General features: G+C 34.3%; 1 protein-coding gene across 1 annotated transcript in view; it reads right to left on the bottom strand.

Moving 5' to 3' along the window:
- Positions 1–6,969: 6,969 nt before the first annotated feature.
- NNT (nicotinamide nucleotide transhydrogenase) overlaps positions 6,970–16,779 on the bottom strand; it is a 112,943-nt gene continuing 103,133 nt past the window's right edge. The window contains exons 20-22 of the mRNA XM_074199998.1: positions 11,348–11,466; positions 10,356–10,471; positions 6,970–8,060 (exon numbers count right to left, since the gene is read on the bottom strand). Of these exons, the coding sequence (XP_074056099.1) occupies positions 7,911–8,060; positions 10,356–10,471; positions 11,348–11,466 (385 nt within the window). The 3' untranslated portion in view covers positions 6,970–7,910. The remainder of the gene's footprint in view (positions 8,061–10,355; positions 10,472–11,347; positions 11,467–16,779) is intronic.

A 16,779-nucleotide genomic window follows, 5' to 3' on the forward strand; every position in this document is an offset into this window, starting at 1 on the left:
CACAGCACCTGCTTCAGCTGGCTTCATGGCCACTGGAATGAAGTGTTCTCATCTGGCCTTTCCACAAGTAGAAAAACTTCACATGCTTGATGTAGACACCCCACACAACTCACCAATGAATGAGTCTGAGTTCCCTCAGTTACCCTCAAACTAGTTTAGCCCGCCTGTCAAAACTGTTTGCTGGGCATAGCTGCTGTGCATGCTACAGATTCTTGGAGCCACAGGTGAGTTAGGTGGCTCAGGTGGACATCAAAGGTGGGAAGCAGCCCTAAAAAGGACTGAAAAGCCCTCACACCAAAGGTACTAGTCTTCCAAGAAGTGCAGGTGACATAAATGTGCCTTAGTGTCTTTTAAAATTCTAATGATTGACTTCAGGGGCATGCATGCAAGATGGCAGCATGAAGCTAACATGCTCCCAGAGCTTTTCCCTACCAAAAAAATAATGAAGCCTCTATTCTGACATTCTAGTTACAGACACCACCAAGAAAAAGAGAAGATTCAAAGAACTTTTCAGCGGTAGATATCATGGAAGATCTTCAGGAATGGTCTGTCTCTTTGGGGGAAAAGGGAAAGTAAAGCCGAGCAGGTGGGAGAGCGGGAAAAGCCAGCAGGAGGCTTTTAGTCACAGTGCAATACAGGTCCTGACAGCTGGACAACAGGAGAAGTCCTGGCAGCTAGATAGCAAGCCAGCAGGGAGGATCCCAAGCCCAAACAAAGTCTGAACCCTGGGAACACCTGAGTAAAAGACAGGACTAGGGTGGCAACAAACCACTGCTAAGTCAGAACCTGGACATAAAGGAAGAAACAAAGGCAAGGCCTGGACTGCATACACAATATCTTGGCCAACAACAAGACAGGGATCAGACCCCAGCCCCAACCAAAAAAGTTTGGATCTGTACTTCCCATGCCCCGGGAGCAGAGTTAAAACAACAAAAATGAGCAGAAAAGCTAAAAGAGTAGAAAAGTTAAAAGAGTACTCACTATAGAAAACTACTTTATAGTCAAAGACTACAGCAATGCCAAGTCTGAAAAAGAAGTCAGTGAAAAATCACTCACAGGGAAAATATCAAAATAGTCTATAAATTGGACTCAACTACAAAAGTTCATCAAAAAGCTTAAAAAAGAATTTAAAAACTAAAGAAGAGAGGAAGAAGAAAAATAGAAAAAAGGAATGAGTCATGCAGGAAAATTATGAAAAATTGACCAGAGAATTCAACATCTTTAGTAAGGAAACACAAAAAGTAATTGAAGAAAATAAAGCCCTAAAAATTAGAATTGAACAAATAAAAACCAATAAATCTACAAGACTTCAAGATTCCATCAAACAAAATAAAAAGGCTGGGAAAAAATGAAGAAAATGTAAAGTACTTTTTAGGGAAAACAAATGACCTGGAAAACAGATCCAGAAGAGACCATCTATAAATGATTGGACTCTAGAGAGCCTAGATCAAAAAAAAAAAGAACCTAGAAAACATCATGCAGGAAATTATAAGGGAAAACTGGACAAATCTGCTAGAACAAGAAAACAATATAACCATTGAAAAAGATCCACATAACTCCTCCAGAAAGAGACCCCCTAGGATAAACACTCCAAGGGCTGTTAATTCCAGAACCAAATACCAGAACTCTCAAATAAAGGAGAGAGTATTGCAAGCAGCAAAAAGAAAACAATTCAAATACAAAGGAAGCCAAATAGACTCACACAGGACCTATCATCCTCAACAATGAAGGATCAGAAGACCTGGAATGCCATATATTGGAGAGTAAAGGACCTGGGATTACAACCTAGAATGTACTACCCTACAAAATTCAGCATATATTGTCAGGTAAAAGATGGATATTCAATGAAATAGAGGACTTATGGAATTTCCTGACACAAAGACCAGAAACTGAATAGAGAATTCAATCACCAAATACAGGACTCAAGAGTTTCATTAAAAAGTTAAATGAAAACAGGAAGGAAAAAACAAAAGAAATGTTAGTCAAGGCCATCAAATTGTATACAATCCTAAAAGAGAAGATATAATTCTTCTAATTCTTTTGAACTTTATTTCCTTCGGATAATTAAAGGGTTGAATATAATTGAAGAGATTGGACTTGAAGAATATGGGTATAGTTGAGTCTTGTCTCTCCATTGAAGAGGTCTAAGATGACATCACTATGTCTGAAGAAAAGTAGAGGTGTTAACTTTAAACTTAAATGTCTTAATATCCTTTGACCCACTTTAATCTTTCTGTGCTTAGCACCTTGTCTAATGAGGGCATCATAAACTCTGAGGACCTGAGTCAATGTCTCTATAAAGTACAATCATTTGTAAAATTCTCAGGTGAGAACTCCAGAGCCTCCTAATACTTAGAGCCCTTTAAAGCACCATAAACTGGGCAGTCCTGAGTCAGTGTCTCTCATAACTTACAATGATTTGTAAGTTCTCGGAAGAGACCTTCAGAGTCTGCCAGAATTTAGAGATCTTTAAGATTCTTGCAGTTCATTAGATCAGGGTTTAACTTAATCCATGCTTCACTTAGCTAGGGGTTAAGTACCCTGAGTGAGGGAGGAGGGGTGAAGTGTGAAGTGTGAGAGAAAATAGATTGTGCTTCACTTAACAAGGAGTTAAGAACCTTGGGGGGGGGGGGGAGAGGAAGAGGTAAAGTGTGAGAAAAAATAAGCCTGGGGAGAGGAGCACAAATAGTTCAAGAAATGATTTGCCTTTGGATGATACTTTGGCTCATGAGGATTGTGTGTCCTTGGAGGGTACTTGAAAAGGGGTAAGGTAAAAAAACGATTATAATTATGTTCATACCCTTTGATCTAGCAATACCACTGCTGGGTCTATATCCTGAAGAAATGATGAAAATGGTTAAAAACATCACTTGTACAAAAATATTCATAGCAACCCTGTTTGTGGTGGCAAAGAATTGGAAATCAAGTAAATGTCCTTCAATCGGGGAATAGCTTAGCAAACTGTGGTATATGTTTGTCATGGAACACTATTGTTCTATTAGAAACCAGGAGGGATGGGAATTCAGGGAAGCCTGGAGAGATCTGCATGAACTGATGCTGAGTGAGATGAGCAGAACCAGAAAAAACATTGTACACCCTAACAGCAACATGGGGGCGATGATCCACCTTGATGGATTTGCTCATGCCATCAGTGCAACAATCAAGGACAATTTGGGGCTGAATGGAGAATATCATCTGTATCCAGAGAAAGAACTGTGAAGTTTGAACAAAGATCAAGGACTATTAACTTTAATTTGGGGGGGGGGGGACTGATATCTTATTGTCTGATCTTGCTATCTCTTATACTTTATGTTTCTTCCTTAAGGATATGATTTCTCTCTCATCACATTCAAATTGGATCAATGTATATCATGGAAACAATGTAAAGACTGACAAACTGCCTTCTGGGGTGGGGGAAGGGAAGTAAGATTGGGGGAAAATTGTAAAACTCAAAATAAATAAAATCTTTAAGCACAAAAAAAGATTATGATTATAATTTGATGTAATTTGAGACAATGCTACTTATCAAGTAATCAATCTGTGATGATACTTTGATAATATGTTTATCAAGTAATCAAATAATCAAACTGTGATTGATAACACCTGATTAATAATACTAGCACTGGAGGCAGCTAGGTAGTGAAGCTTGGGGAGGGGGGGTGGGCAGCAAAGGGGATAGAGAACTGGCCCTGGAATCAGGACAACCTGAGTTGAAATCCAGCCTCAGACACTTAATAATTACCTAGCTGTGTAACTTTGAGCAAATAACACCATTGCCTTGCCCCCAAAAAATAGTACTGGAGCAATAATAACAACTGGTAGAGGGGCACAAAGATTTGTAACTTTAGAAAGAAGGGAGAGGCCAAATCAAAAGATTTGGCCCAGAGAGAGAATAAGATACATTCCCAACATGAGTTTAAAAATTTATCCCAATCTACAAAGATCAGGGGACCAGGAAGGGGAAAGATAAGGAAAGAAGAGATTGATAAAAGGGAAGGTGAAGGAAAAAAGTAAAAATAAATTGAAAGTTAAATTTTAAAAGAAAAGTCAAAGGGGAAAGGGAGTAAAATGTTGTTAAGGAGGAATATGAGAAAAGCAAAGAGAAAAATATAAATGGAGAAAATAGCATGGAGGGAAATACAGAATTAGTAATCTTACTGTAGATGTGAATGGGATGAACTATCCTATAAATGGGAAGTGGATAGCAGAATGGATTAAAAAACAGAATCCTGTAATATGTTGTTCACAAGAAACACATTTGAAGCAGAGATACACACAGGGTGAAGGTAAATGGTTGGAGTAAAATATATTATGCCTCAGCTGAAGTAAAAAAAAAAAATCAGGGGTAGAGATCCTGATCTCAGATAAAGTAAAAGCAAAAATTGATCTCATTAAAAAGGATAAGGAAAACTACATCTTCTTAAAAGGCACCATTGTTAATGAAGCTATATCATTTCTAAACATCTATGTACTTAGTGATATAGCATCCAAATTCCTAAAGGAAAAGGTGAGTAAATTATAAGGAGACATAAACAGCAAAACTTTAATAGGGGAACTCAAATCTCCCTTTCTCAGAACTAAATAAATCTAACCACAAAATAAACAAGAAGGAACTTAAGAAGGTGAATAAAAGTCTAATAATTTAAAATAGCACTTAGACTTTTGGGACACCCTATATAGATGCAGATGCTACCTGAGTTACAAATTGAATCCAAATGAATGGATAAAATCACCAACTAACTGGGGATGGGTGAGAAGAGATTTCTCTTTTCTTTTTATTTGTTCTTTTTTATTTTCCTTGGCCTTATCGTCATCATCCCATGTTGATATTAATTAATTGCAATCTAGATTAGTTCTCTACTTTTATTACAGTTCACAATGTTAATCCATCCCACATTCTATCTACAAATAAGTCTTCCTAAAATAATAGTTCACATTTATAAAATGCTTTAAGATTTTCAAGGTATTCTACATAAGTCATTTGATCCTAACACCATGGTTGTTCTGAATGTTACTTAAGAGATAATAGTTTGAGCCCTGAAATCTTGAGTGCTTCTTAAATATAAACATGACATTTCTACTTCTTTATTAAAGAAAGACTATAAAAAGCTTCCCTTGGAGGTATTTTTCCTTTTCCAATTAACCTAATACTTTTTTCCTTGGAAAATCTCAAGAGCAGCTGGATTATACAAATTACTACCTTTGGAGCAGAGGAATATTTTTCACCATTCTAGCCCAATCACCTTTGTTGTCATAATTTCTCAAACACTAGCAAAATCTATAAATTAAATATTTGAAGTACTTTTCCTAGATTTCCAATAGAGTCGCTCAATTTTCTCAAAATGTATATTATTTAATTCACTGCCTTTGTTGCTGAGGGATTCAAAAAGTTATTTATTGATTACATATATCATAAGGGTTTTGATAAATTTGATATACAGAAGACATTCATAAGGTTAAACAAATTGAGTATAAACTTGTTTGATGATTTGTATAAGTGAGTCTACATCTAAAATTCCATATATAAAAGTAGAGTCTCTGCTTTAATTGGGATTACATTCTTGAAAGTTTTATTACCAGATTCATCACTATATCAATTAATTAACCAACATGCCTAATCCAATTTTCCTATCAGGAAAAAGAAATTGCTAATGTTAACAAATAGGTTTCATATTGTAGCAAAGACTATAGAAATTCATGAAGAAAAAGATAATCAAATTCACAAAACATTTTAGGCATCATTTATTAAACCATTTAGAGGCCTGTTGAGCAAGGTGATTGATTTCAAAACAAACAGTCCACTTCAGCAGAAAAGAAAAACACAAAGGATTCATGGAAACTAGAAGCTAAACACTACATGAATGTAAGCATGAATCCCTAGGCTGCTTACTGAGGTATAGTAGGGTATAAAATACTAAGTCATTTTTTTCAATGTAAGAATATGAAGTGGTGGGGGGAAGAGGAGGGAGAAAGATATGAATCATGTAAGAACAAGAAGCAAAAATATATGGTGAACAATACAGGCACATGAGTGGTTTACTACTACAAAATTTAAGATAAGAATATCCACTAATATCAATATTCTTATGTGGAAACAAAAATTAATTTGGCATTTTAAAATTTTAACTGTAGTTTATAATTTAAGATCACCAATTTTGAGAAGGGGTTAATAACAGGATAATAGCTTCAAAAATAAGTCTCTCAAATAATTTTCATTTCACTTAACAGAACTGTATGGCAAGGGCTTGCTAAGTGGCAAAAGCATGAGATCACTGGAAACCTCACTGACATTTGTTAAAAGGCGACTAAAAATGACATTGATAATAATAATAATGATTCAAGTTATAAGTTGACTGTAGCAGCTATCTCCAAAGAATAAATATGCTTGCCCTCCCATTTATAGCTCCCATCATACTGAAATAGTATCAGGAAGGAAATGTTTACTTTTTCAAATAAATCTTTCAGGATAAAATACAATTCTGAAGTAAAAGTGAATCATAATTCATTAGCCTACTGTATTTGGTGCTTAAAATGCAAAGGAAATGATACCTTCCCATACATGGAAAACACTGAGCTTAAATGAGGCACATAAAAACATAATCTGTTTACCTAATGAATAAATTCTTCAAAGTGAAACATGGCAAAAAAATAATCTTTTTTTTGTTTCAGCATGATTACATAGACAAAATCTATTGTTAACCAAAGATAACTGAATTCTGTAGAGGGAAATGAATTTCAAATGAATTTCAAATTAATCAAATGTATTTGTGTGCACATTTACAACAAAGTCAAAAATATATGAAACGTGTCACAGCAGACAAGATAAACCAACAATCTATATTTCTGCTTCAAAAAAGTAAGGCCAGTTTCTTTTTACTGGTATTTGCATAAATACAGAGGTATTGGGAAAATTGCACACATTTTTCAAATGTCATCAATCATATAAGAACAAGACACAATGATTTGAAAAATCATTTTTCTAAACAGTTAAGATGAATTAATTTCATTTACTTCATAGTCGAATTTCTTCCCCAGATGTTAATGCTTTCTAACACAAGTACAACTATCTGTATTTAGCCTTTGTCACCAGAAACAGTTGCTACATCATTATGCAAACATGACAAATTCATTTTATTAGTCAAATATTTGAATTCCACTCAAGTGCACATAATAAAAATAAAACAGTCCTACACAACATAAATTGAGTACTCAACTAAACCTACCATATGAACTCAAAGTTCTTATAATATTATAAAGGGAGTTGAATTTTAAAAGCATAACAGATTTCAAATTGGCATATTTCATCATGGCTCAACACAAATAACTTCCAGGGAAACATACAAAAGTTAATAACTTTAATGTTTTCCAGAATTTCAATGATGTTAGCTGAGCCATTAAGAGTACATTATTACAAAAATAACCCCCAAAACTCAGAATTTGAAACAACAACCTGAAAAATGAAAAGCTTGATATAGTTAATTTAAACAAGATTAAACATTAAGTGGACAACTCAAGAGTAGATAAAGCTTTAAATTAACCCTCACTTGGTTAACAAAAAATTTGGAATAATGCAGGTGCCTACAATGTTTACATCATGACCTATAACATAATTTTGGTTCTTAAAAAATTGTTCACTACTAAAAGTAAAGGGAGAAAAAAATTTTCAACTGGGTATTACCTAAAATGATTGTAAAATGCTTCTGAATTATCCAATCAAATACATGCACAGAAAGAGACAGCATCTTTGATGTTCCTTTTAAAACTATGACAATTCACTATATTTAAATGGTATCTGTCCTTTTGTTTGTATTTTTCACAGTTTTGTCTTTCTCAAAGACATGATTTATACCTTTACAGATATTCTTCTGTTCAAACATGAAGGAGCTGAGTTAGACAATGGCTACAGATATCTATTTCTGGTAGGATTCCCTAACTTTTGCTTGTAGAGCATCACAGGTCTTCTTGGCATCCCCTAAAAGCATTGAAGTGTTGGGTTTGTAGAATATTGGGTTGTCCACTGCGGCATAGCCAACTCCTAGAGACCTTTTCATAACAATTACCTGAAACACAAAGTTGATCAATTTTTTAATAACATGGGTCACTCATTCCTTTCTTATTAAGACATCAAAAATAAATGGGCTGAAAAATGGATGAGCATCTACTGAAAATTTAATTGAGAGAGAAGGTAGAGTAGGAGTCCTAATTCAACCTTTTAGTCACTAGATCTCAAACTGTCAAAATCTTCCAATACAAAAGACCTCTAGGGGAAGATTTCTATCTCTCAAAAAAAGAAAAAGAAACAATTACTTAAACATTATTTTCAACAAAATAAAAGGGATAGGGAAGATGAACTTTAATTTTATATGCTATAAGTGTAACACAACCATGTACATATGACATGATGCAATCCTAGTGGGTCAATATGAATGGCAATGGTTACTAAAAGTAAGACTTTTCACTAAAATAAGCAAGCTTTCTAAAGCTTTTGGACACATGGCTCTCAATAAACTAGACATTAAAAAGGATTTTCATTTGTAACACACAACACCAAGCAGGAAGCCTCCTCTCATTCTCCCCCACTGCAGGAGACATTCAATTATGAATTGATAATGCAATAAACTTTGAACGCAGAAATGCAAGTGTTCACATCATCTATATTTACTTAATTCAAACAGTACTTATATCCTAAAGAGAGAATATTTATAAAAAGGACACAGAATAGCTACAGTTCAGATCTTATAATACAGAGTGATTTTACTAATACAGAGAATTCCTGGATAAGGGAACTTTCTCTATTGAAGCAGGTCACCACCTTCTCTGCAGGTTAGCATCTTAAAGAGTTGCCAGGAGATTGAAAGTTTAAGTAACTGAAAGTTTAAGTAACTTGCCCAAGGTCATCAAACTTTTGTGTGTCAAAAGTGACACTTGAACCCAATATCTTCTTAGCTCTGAGACCAACTCCCTATCTACCACACTATGACCTCAGAGTGAAGCCAACTACCATTCTAAATCAAAGATGCTTTTTGGGGTTTTTCTTTTTTACTTTAACTTACCCCTTTCACAAGAACATAATTTAAAGGTTTTTTTTTTTCCCTCCTATTTACAAAAAATATGGCCATTGCCATCCAGATCACACTTTGTGGGGAAGAAAAGGAGAAATAGCTGCTAAGTGCTTAGAACTTTCTAGAAGCTATCTTCATTAACCTCCTTGGAAATAATGTAAAACTGAACTCATTGAAAGGAAACTTATTTTTGGGTCACCTTTCTGTAAAACATTGTTTATCAAAGATATTCAAATTCTCTTGTAAAATAATAGAAGAAAATAATTCTATCCTTTTGTGAAGAAAACATTTGCTAATTTGTTGTCACAGAGTGAACTCAATTGTTCTTAGTTATTTTGGGGGGGTTGCAAGGCAATAGGGTTAAGTGACTTGGCCAAGGTCACACAGCTAGGTAATTATTAAGTGTCTGAGGGTCGATTTGAACTCAGGTCCTTCTGACTCCAGGGCCAGTGCTCTAGCCATTGAGCCACCTAGCTGTCCAGTTCTTAGTTATTTATACCAAGCTGAATCTAGATTTCATTCAGTTAATATTCAAATGGTATGAATTATTCTTCCAGCTGAGGGGATGAATTTACAGAGTTTAATCTACATTATAATACCCAGTTGTACTCACAGTCAGAAATATATACCTGAGGGGGCGGCTAGGTGGCGTAGTGGATAGAGCACCGGCCCTGGATTCAGGAGTACCTGAGTTCAAACGCGACCTCAGACACTTAATAATTACCTAGCTGTGTGGCCTTGGGCAAGCCACTTAACCCCATTGCCTTGTAAAAAAAAATAAAAATAAAAATAAAAATATATATATATATATATATATATATATATATATATTATACACACACATACAAACACACACCTCAGTTGAGTCTATAATCATGGAACAGGATGAAATTCATAAAGAAATTAAAATCTCAACCCCCAAACTCATAACATCATGTTCTAATTCAGTGGTAGCAAATTCAAATAGAAATAGGGGCCTCTAAACTGTAAATAAGGATCTCTGAGGGGTATATATTGGTTTTATTTTAAATTGTAATTCTAGCTATGTTTCATTGCTTTTTTATTTATTTTGAAAAATATTCTTCAATTATACATTAATCTGGTTAAGGCCAAATTTGGCAGTATTGTGGGTCATATGTAACCTAACACAGACCATGTTTAACACCTCTACTCTAAACAATAAAAGCTGACAGATTCAGGCACCTGCTATTGTGTACCATGAAATTGGAGGCAATTTGATGCTTAAAAATGTAGATTAAAAATTTACTTTAAAATAGATATTTTGAAGTTTACCTGTTTTGATTTCCAGACTTCTAAAACTGGCATCCCAGCAATAATAGAGTTGGGATCTTCTTGAGCTGCTGAATTAACAGTGTCATTTGCACCAATAACAAGAACTAAATCAGTATCTATGATTAAAAAAAAAAAAGAAAATTAAAATTAAAAATTTAAGTGCATCATTTTAACTCTTCCTTTGAAGTATCTGTCTTTTCAATAACATTCTTTATCTAAATAATTACAAAATCCTTTTTATTTATGTTTCCAAAATAATGTCAGTTGCATTATTTTTGATAGAGTAAATCATCTCATTTTAATTTCAAGAAAGACAAATTAGGGGCAGTGATATATTAATCACATATTGTAATTGTATCCACAATGTCACATAAGTGAATGACCATTTACTTTATTTTCAATGTTACTTCTGGCAAAAGTGAAAACTCTTTAAAAGTGAAATTTAAATAAATGAATTACAAAGTAGCTAAATAAAAATATCTTTAAGTATTAAAATATAAGAATTCTAGAATTTAACTAAAGTATAGGTGCATTCTGTCCTCCTCCTCCTCCTCCTCCTCCTCCTCCTCCTCCTCCTTCCACATTTAGGATACTTTAAGTTTTCAGAAGAGCAAATTGTTTAATTTTAGCAATGCTACACATTATACATTAGGCAAAAATAACAATCCATACAGAAATTAATCAGTAGCAGTCATAGACTAACACTGAGACTAATTAAAAATCTCTTTCAATTTATAAACCTATCCTTCAAAAATACCATAGATTGGTATAAAGGGAAGATGAGAAAATTTCACAGATTGGCAAGTGTTAGGTGGATTTGAAACCTTTTGTCTTCCCCCAAGAATACCAACAAAGAAAAATTAGTTGAATTTTAAACATTATTGTCTTTTACTGAACAATAAATATTCCATCATTCTCATGGTCTTTTTTTTTGTCTCACTTTGGTATGCTTTCAGCAAAAATGTTTTTGAAGATACTTTACCCCTTCTTACCTGGGAAATCATGATTGATCTCATCCATTTCTAATACAATATCATATGGGACCCCAGCTTCAGCTAGAAGTACATTTAGCTGACCAGGCATTCGGCCTGCTACTGGATGGATTCCAAACCTAGTCAAGAAACAAAAGAACAGCTGGCCTTACTCTATGGGCCAAAATTTGCAAAGGGACCCCAACATCACCTCCAAATCTGCACACATTGTTCTTGGCTTCTATATTTCTGCATGTTTACTATCTGATCTGTACAAGCAGAAATACAATTAGTCCAGATATATGGGCAGTTCACAAACATTCAAGTTTGGACATTCAATATCTAAGTATATACAAACTATAACTTCCCTCAGAAAAATACACGTGTAGCTTTGAGAGCTGCCTTTGAAGCATATGTTATAAGCACAATGAATCTTCGATAATAAAAATAAATAATAATGTTGCCATAATGAGTAAAGCACTTTAAAAAACTTTCCAAAGTCTTTTCACAGACATTATTTGATTTAATACTAACAACCATTCAGGTCCAAAGCTTTTTTCTATTCTTTAATACTAATTTAAGGCAGTAGCAGCACAGAAAATTCTTAACAGTGAATAGCACAAAAACTTTATTTGTCTATGGGCTTGCACTAAGAAGTTTGTGCTTTGAGCTTTCTTCATAATTATTTGATTTTAACTAATATTAAAATTAATTTGCTTCCCTGGGCAAAAATCCACTGATGGTAGCACAAGACTGACCAAATAGAAGCATACTGAGGGACAAGAAAGTTCCCATGAAGAATAAATTTCCAAATAAGGGAATGTTGACTTGACATTCAACTCTCAATCTGCATGTATAAAAGGGGAGGGAAAGGCATTAGGACAAGGATGCTCCTTAATTTTAGGAGGTGGAAAATAGCAGAAGAATCCACAAGATCCAGGCTGAAACCAACCAATGACCAATACCCCCCAAAAGGGTTGCAGACTGGACCTAGCAAAAAGTCATATTATAGGAACTAAAAGCTGGAGATATTAATATAGCAACAAATACAACAGGATTAGAAAAATATTATAACTCTTGAGATTGTAACAAGTCTAAGCAGAGATTCAAAAGGGAAATAAGGAATTTTCTATAAGGACTACATGAATACCTAGAAGAAATGAAGCAAGAAAGAGAACGAATAAGAAAAATGTGGAAGGAGAATAAATAGCTGGAAGAAGAAATTGTAAATCTTATCCAAATAACAGACTCCCTGAACACTAAAATAGACCAAACAGAAATTAAAATCTAGAAACCTGATATTGATCAAAACCAGTTCTATTAAGGTCTGGGAACCTTTCAGAAAAGGCATATTCTCTAGTCTTCCTTATAAATAAATCATGTTGCATAAACATGATTCTGTATTGGTTCAAGAATAAAGTTACAACCCTTTATCCTGGTTTCCAGATCTCCTACAATCTGGGGCCACCCTCCCTTTCCAGTCAAATTTCACATCATTCCCCTTTGCTTACTGTATACTTATTGTCTCTTAAACATGGGTTCACAAGAGCATCACTGTGGAGACAGATGGAACCTTAGAGGCTATTTAGTTCAATCCCCTTATTTTTGAGATGGAAAAACTGAGGCCCACAGAGACAAAGTGTTTTGATGGTTTTTTTGGTCTAAGGTGCACAGGTAGAAAACATCAAAGGTCACATTTGAACTTGCCTCCTCTGATTCCACAGTCAGTTCTCTTTCCAATATACTGAAAACCACAATGAAATTTTCTACATTTTTTTTCTCTACCATTGCCCAAACTGTCAACTGCAACTAAAATATTTTCCTTTTTTCCCTCCTCATCTTCAATAGTGGAATTCTCTGGCCTTTAGAACCCATCTCAAATGCTGTGTCTTTCACATAAAAATCCATTCAATTAATCAAACATTTATTAAATCTCTTTTATCTTTCTGCAAAGTACTGTGTTAGTCATTCCATTACGGAGCTCACCTAAACTTGGCATTTCTCTAATATATTCTCCAGTACAATTCTGTATTCTGTTCTATCTCCTTTCTATAATGGAATCACAAGATAACAGACTTAGGCTTATCTAAACAGTAGATCCTTAACAAGCAAACAGAGGAGTCTTTTAAAGAATGCTTAACTTAACTGACAGACAGTATAAAACAGGTTTCTTGAACCCTCATCAATCTCTATGTTGTCCACCCATTGACCAAAAATTCACTGCTTTCCACAATAGTCTTTATTTCATTGTAGGACAGCTAGGTGATGCAGTGGATAGATCACTGGCCTAGAACTCAGAAGGACAGGAGTTCAAATCCAACCTCAGACAAGTCACTTAACCCTGACTATCTAACCATCTCCAGTCTTCCTGATTCATATCTTGGTCACTGGACCCACATAGTTCTGGAGGAGAAAGTGAGGCTGGTGACTTAGCACAGTACCCCCCACTCAGATCCAAGTCATGCGCTTGTCATGGCATCACTTCCCTGATGTTATGGTCTTCTTCAAAAATGAAACAATATTTCAACGTTAGGCAAGTAATACTTGGAAAGTTTTTCCTTAGATTAATCCAAATTTGAGCTCCTTAATACCTTCCACCCATTGATCGTAGCTTTCCTCTGTGGAGTTTGTAAATGTCATTTTGACGAGCATTTTAATGTGAGAAAACTACATTAATAATGAATTTTGAAGTTTTACAAAAGCACTTTACATAAATTATCTTCTTTGTCACTTATTTGAAGTACTCATAAATCAGAGTTTAAGTACCAGACAGTATCACTCTCCTCTAACATTTGAGAAAACTAAATCAAAGCCTCATCCATAGTCACACTAGCAATAACTTTTTTCTTGCAAGGCAATGGGGTTACATGGCTTGCCCGAGGCCACACAGCTAGGTAATTATTAAGTGTCTGAGACCAGATTTGAACCCAGGTACTCCTGACTCCAGGGCCGGTGCTTTATCCACTGCGCCACCTACCCGCCCCAGCAATAACTTTCAAAAGGTAGGATATGAATTGGAGTCATTCCTGACTCAAAACCCAGAACCCTGAACACTAGGATCAAATATATCACAGAGAAGGCTCAAAGCTTTCAGCAAACAATAACATTCATGGAACACAATTTTCCCACTTTCCCTGGGGAGCACACATAGACCTTATGCCAAGTCTTCAGAGTTCTCTTCAATATTTTCACAATCTATCCTCCCTCTCCTTGATCTGGAGTACAGTCATTTTCAAACAGCAATCTAATCCAACAAGCACTTGTTAAATGTCTATTCATTGTAATTATATCTTAGGAATTAGGCTATAAAGACCTCAAGAAACTTACATTCTACAGTAGTGGCAGTGATGGCAGAAGAAGGTGGTGCTGTAGCACACAAATACAACCTACATTCCATACCAGTGCTTAAGTGTCTTCCCATTGAGCCAAAGCTCATTATACACTATCAAATGAATGCATCTCATGGAAAAAGAGAATAGTGGAATTCACACTGAATTTTCACCTTTCACTTTTTTTTTTGCTATTGTAAGATAAGAGTCCCTCAAAATAGTTTCAGATAAGATTTTTGGAAAGATGTACAAGACAATGATGTCCCCTGTTTTATCCTTTTAATTTAATCCTTTAAAAAACTGCATGGCAAAATTTAAAATATTTCTAGAAATAATAATTCCAGATTTCAAGAAGCTTAAGGGAGCAAAAACCTCTGGATCCTGATGAGACATCATACAACAATGTTGTTGGGAGACTCAGAAAGCTGCTATTATCAACAGTTTGTACCCTTTAAGGAACATTTCAAAAACAACCCCATAATTCTAGGATGTATGATAAGGATAATAACTGTAGTGGTTACATAGTATTTTAATTTTCACAAAGTAGCTCATATGTTATATCATTTGAACACATGAAAGAATAAAGTATAGACACATGAAGGAAATCTGATTTTTTAAAGATACTGAATTTTCTTAATTTTTTGTTATCAAACTCTATCTATATAAAGATTGATATTTTGAAAAGTGCTGCTGTTTTCTTCTTTATTCTTTTTTGGTCATGCTTTTCATTCTTCCCTTTTCTTGTCAGCCAGTCAGTCAATAACAACATTGATATTCTGCACTGATGGGAATAAAAATAAAGATCTGCTCTAAAGGAGTTCAGAAACTAATGGGGAGACAAGCAAACAACTATGTACAAATATGCTTTACAGCAAAAAAAAATGAAGATAATGAACAAAGTGAAGGGGTTAGCATAAAGGGAAAACAGGAGAGGTTCTTGTAGAAAATAAGATTTTTAGCTGGGACTTCAAGAAAGCTAAAGAAGCCAAGAGTCAGAAATCAGGAGGGAGAATTTAAATTAAATTGAAAAATCTAACAGTCATAGAAAGTATATTAAAGGAAGCAATTATCAAACTCTCCAAAATACTGAGAACTTATCCCTATCCAAAAACTGATACACAACAATTTTAACTAATAAAATGATTAAAATTAATTCTTTTTTAAAGCATTTTGGAATAACTTTTGACATCAGATAAATGAAGATAATCTGGTGGTGGTAAATCAGTGTATTATCATGTATGTGCTATTACCATTTATTCTCTAATATAGTACAAAGTTCACTGCTACAGTCTAAGACATTGAAAATTTATAAATATCCAGTTTAGTCTCTTGTATTTTGCAGCTGCCTGACAACTACATAAAAATTCCAACATATTACTAGTATTACCACTTTGCTTTAGCAACTTTGTAATAAACATGAGATCTAAAAATAGAAAAGTATTAACCATCTACTCTAGCACAGTGATAAATAGAAAGTTATAATAGAGGGTAGAAAGAGGAAAAGATGGGGAAAAAATCAATATAGTAAAAATAATATTACCATTTATTTCTATTTATATGCATAGCTATAGATACCCAAAGTAATTTTACAGTAATATATTTATTCCCTTTCAAAGGCAAAACTTGGCAAAACTAAAGGAATACATGGGAAGGAAGAAAAAAAAGAGGACCACAAATAATATAAAGATTAAATATCATAATGAAAACCAAGGATTATGGAGGCTCAATCCTTCATTTTCATAGGTCATTAAATCCTAGAACAACTTACTTGTAAGCTACTTGGAAATGTATTTTCTATTCTGTCTTGAACTTACAACTTTCTACCTCCTACCATATGAGGTACATACCCTACATGGCGGCTATTAATATAATCATTACACATCTCATTTTTCTTCTTTTATTTCACTTTTATTCTTATTCCTCATCCTTTTTCTTTGTCTGCCTTATGACTAATCCATCAACACTGCTTAGCAATACTTTGACACTTTGAGCTAGAGAAATCATTGACCTCTTTACTTAGACAATTCTAAAGACACACTACTAAGATGCTGACAATGTAATCTATAATTATTATCAAATAATTCAAGTATTCCAATCAAATCTATACCAAAAGTGAAATTATCT

The sequence above is a fragment of the Macrotis lagotis genome, chromosome X (genome assembly GCF_037893015.1).
Source record: "Macrotis lagotis isolate mMagLag1 chromosome X, bilby.v1.9.chrom.fasta, whole genome shotgun sequence".
NCBI lineage: Eukaryota > Metazoa > Chordata > Mammalia > Peramelemorphia > Peramelidae > Macrotis > Macrotis lagotis.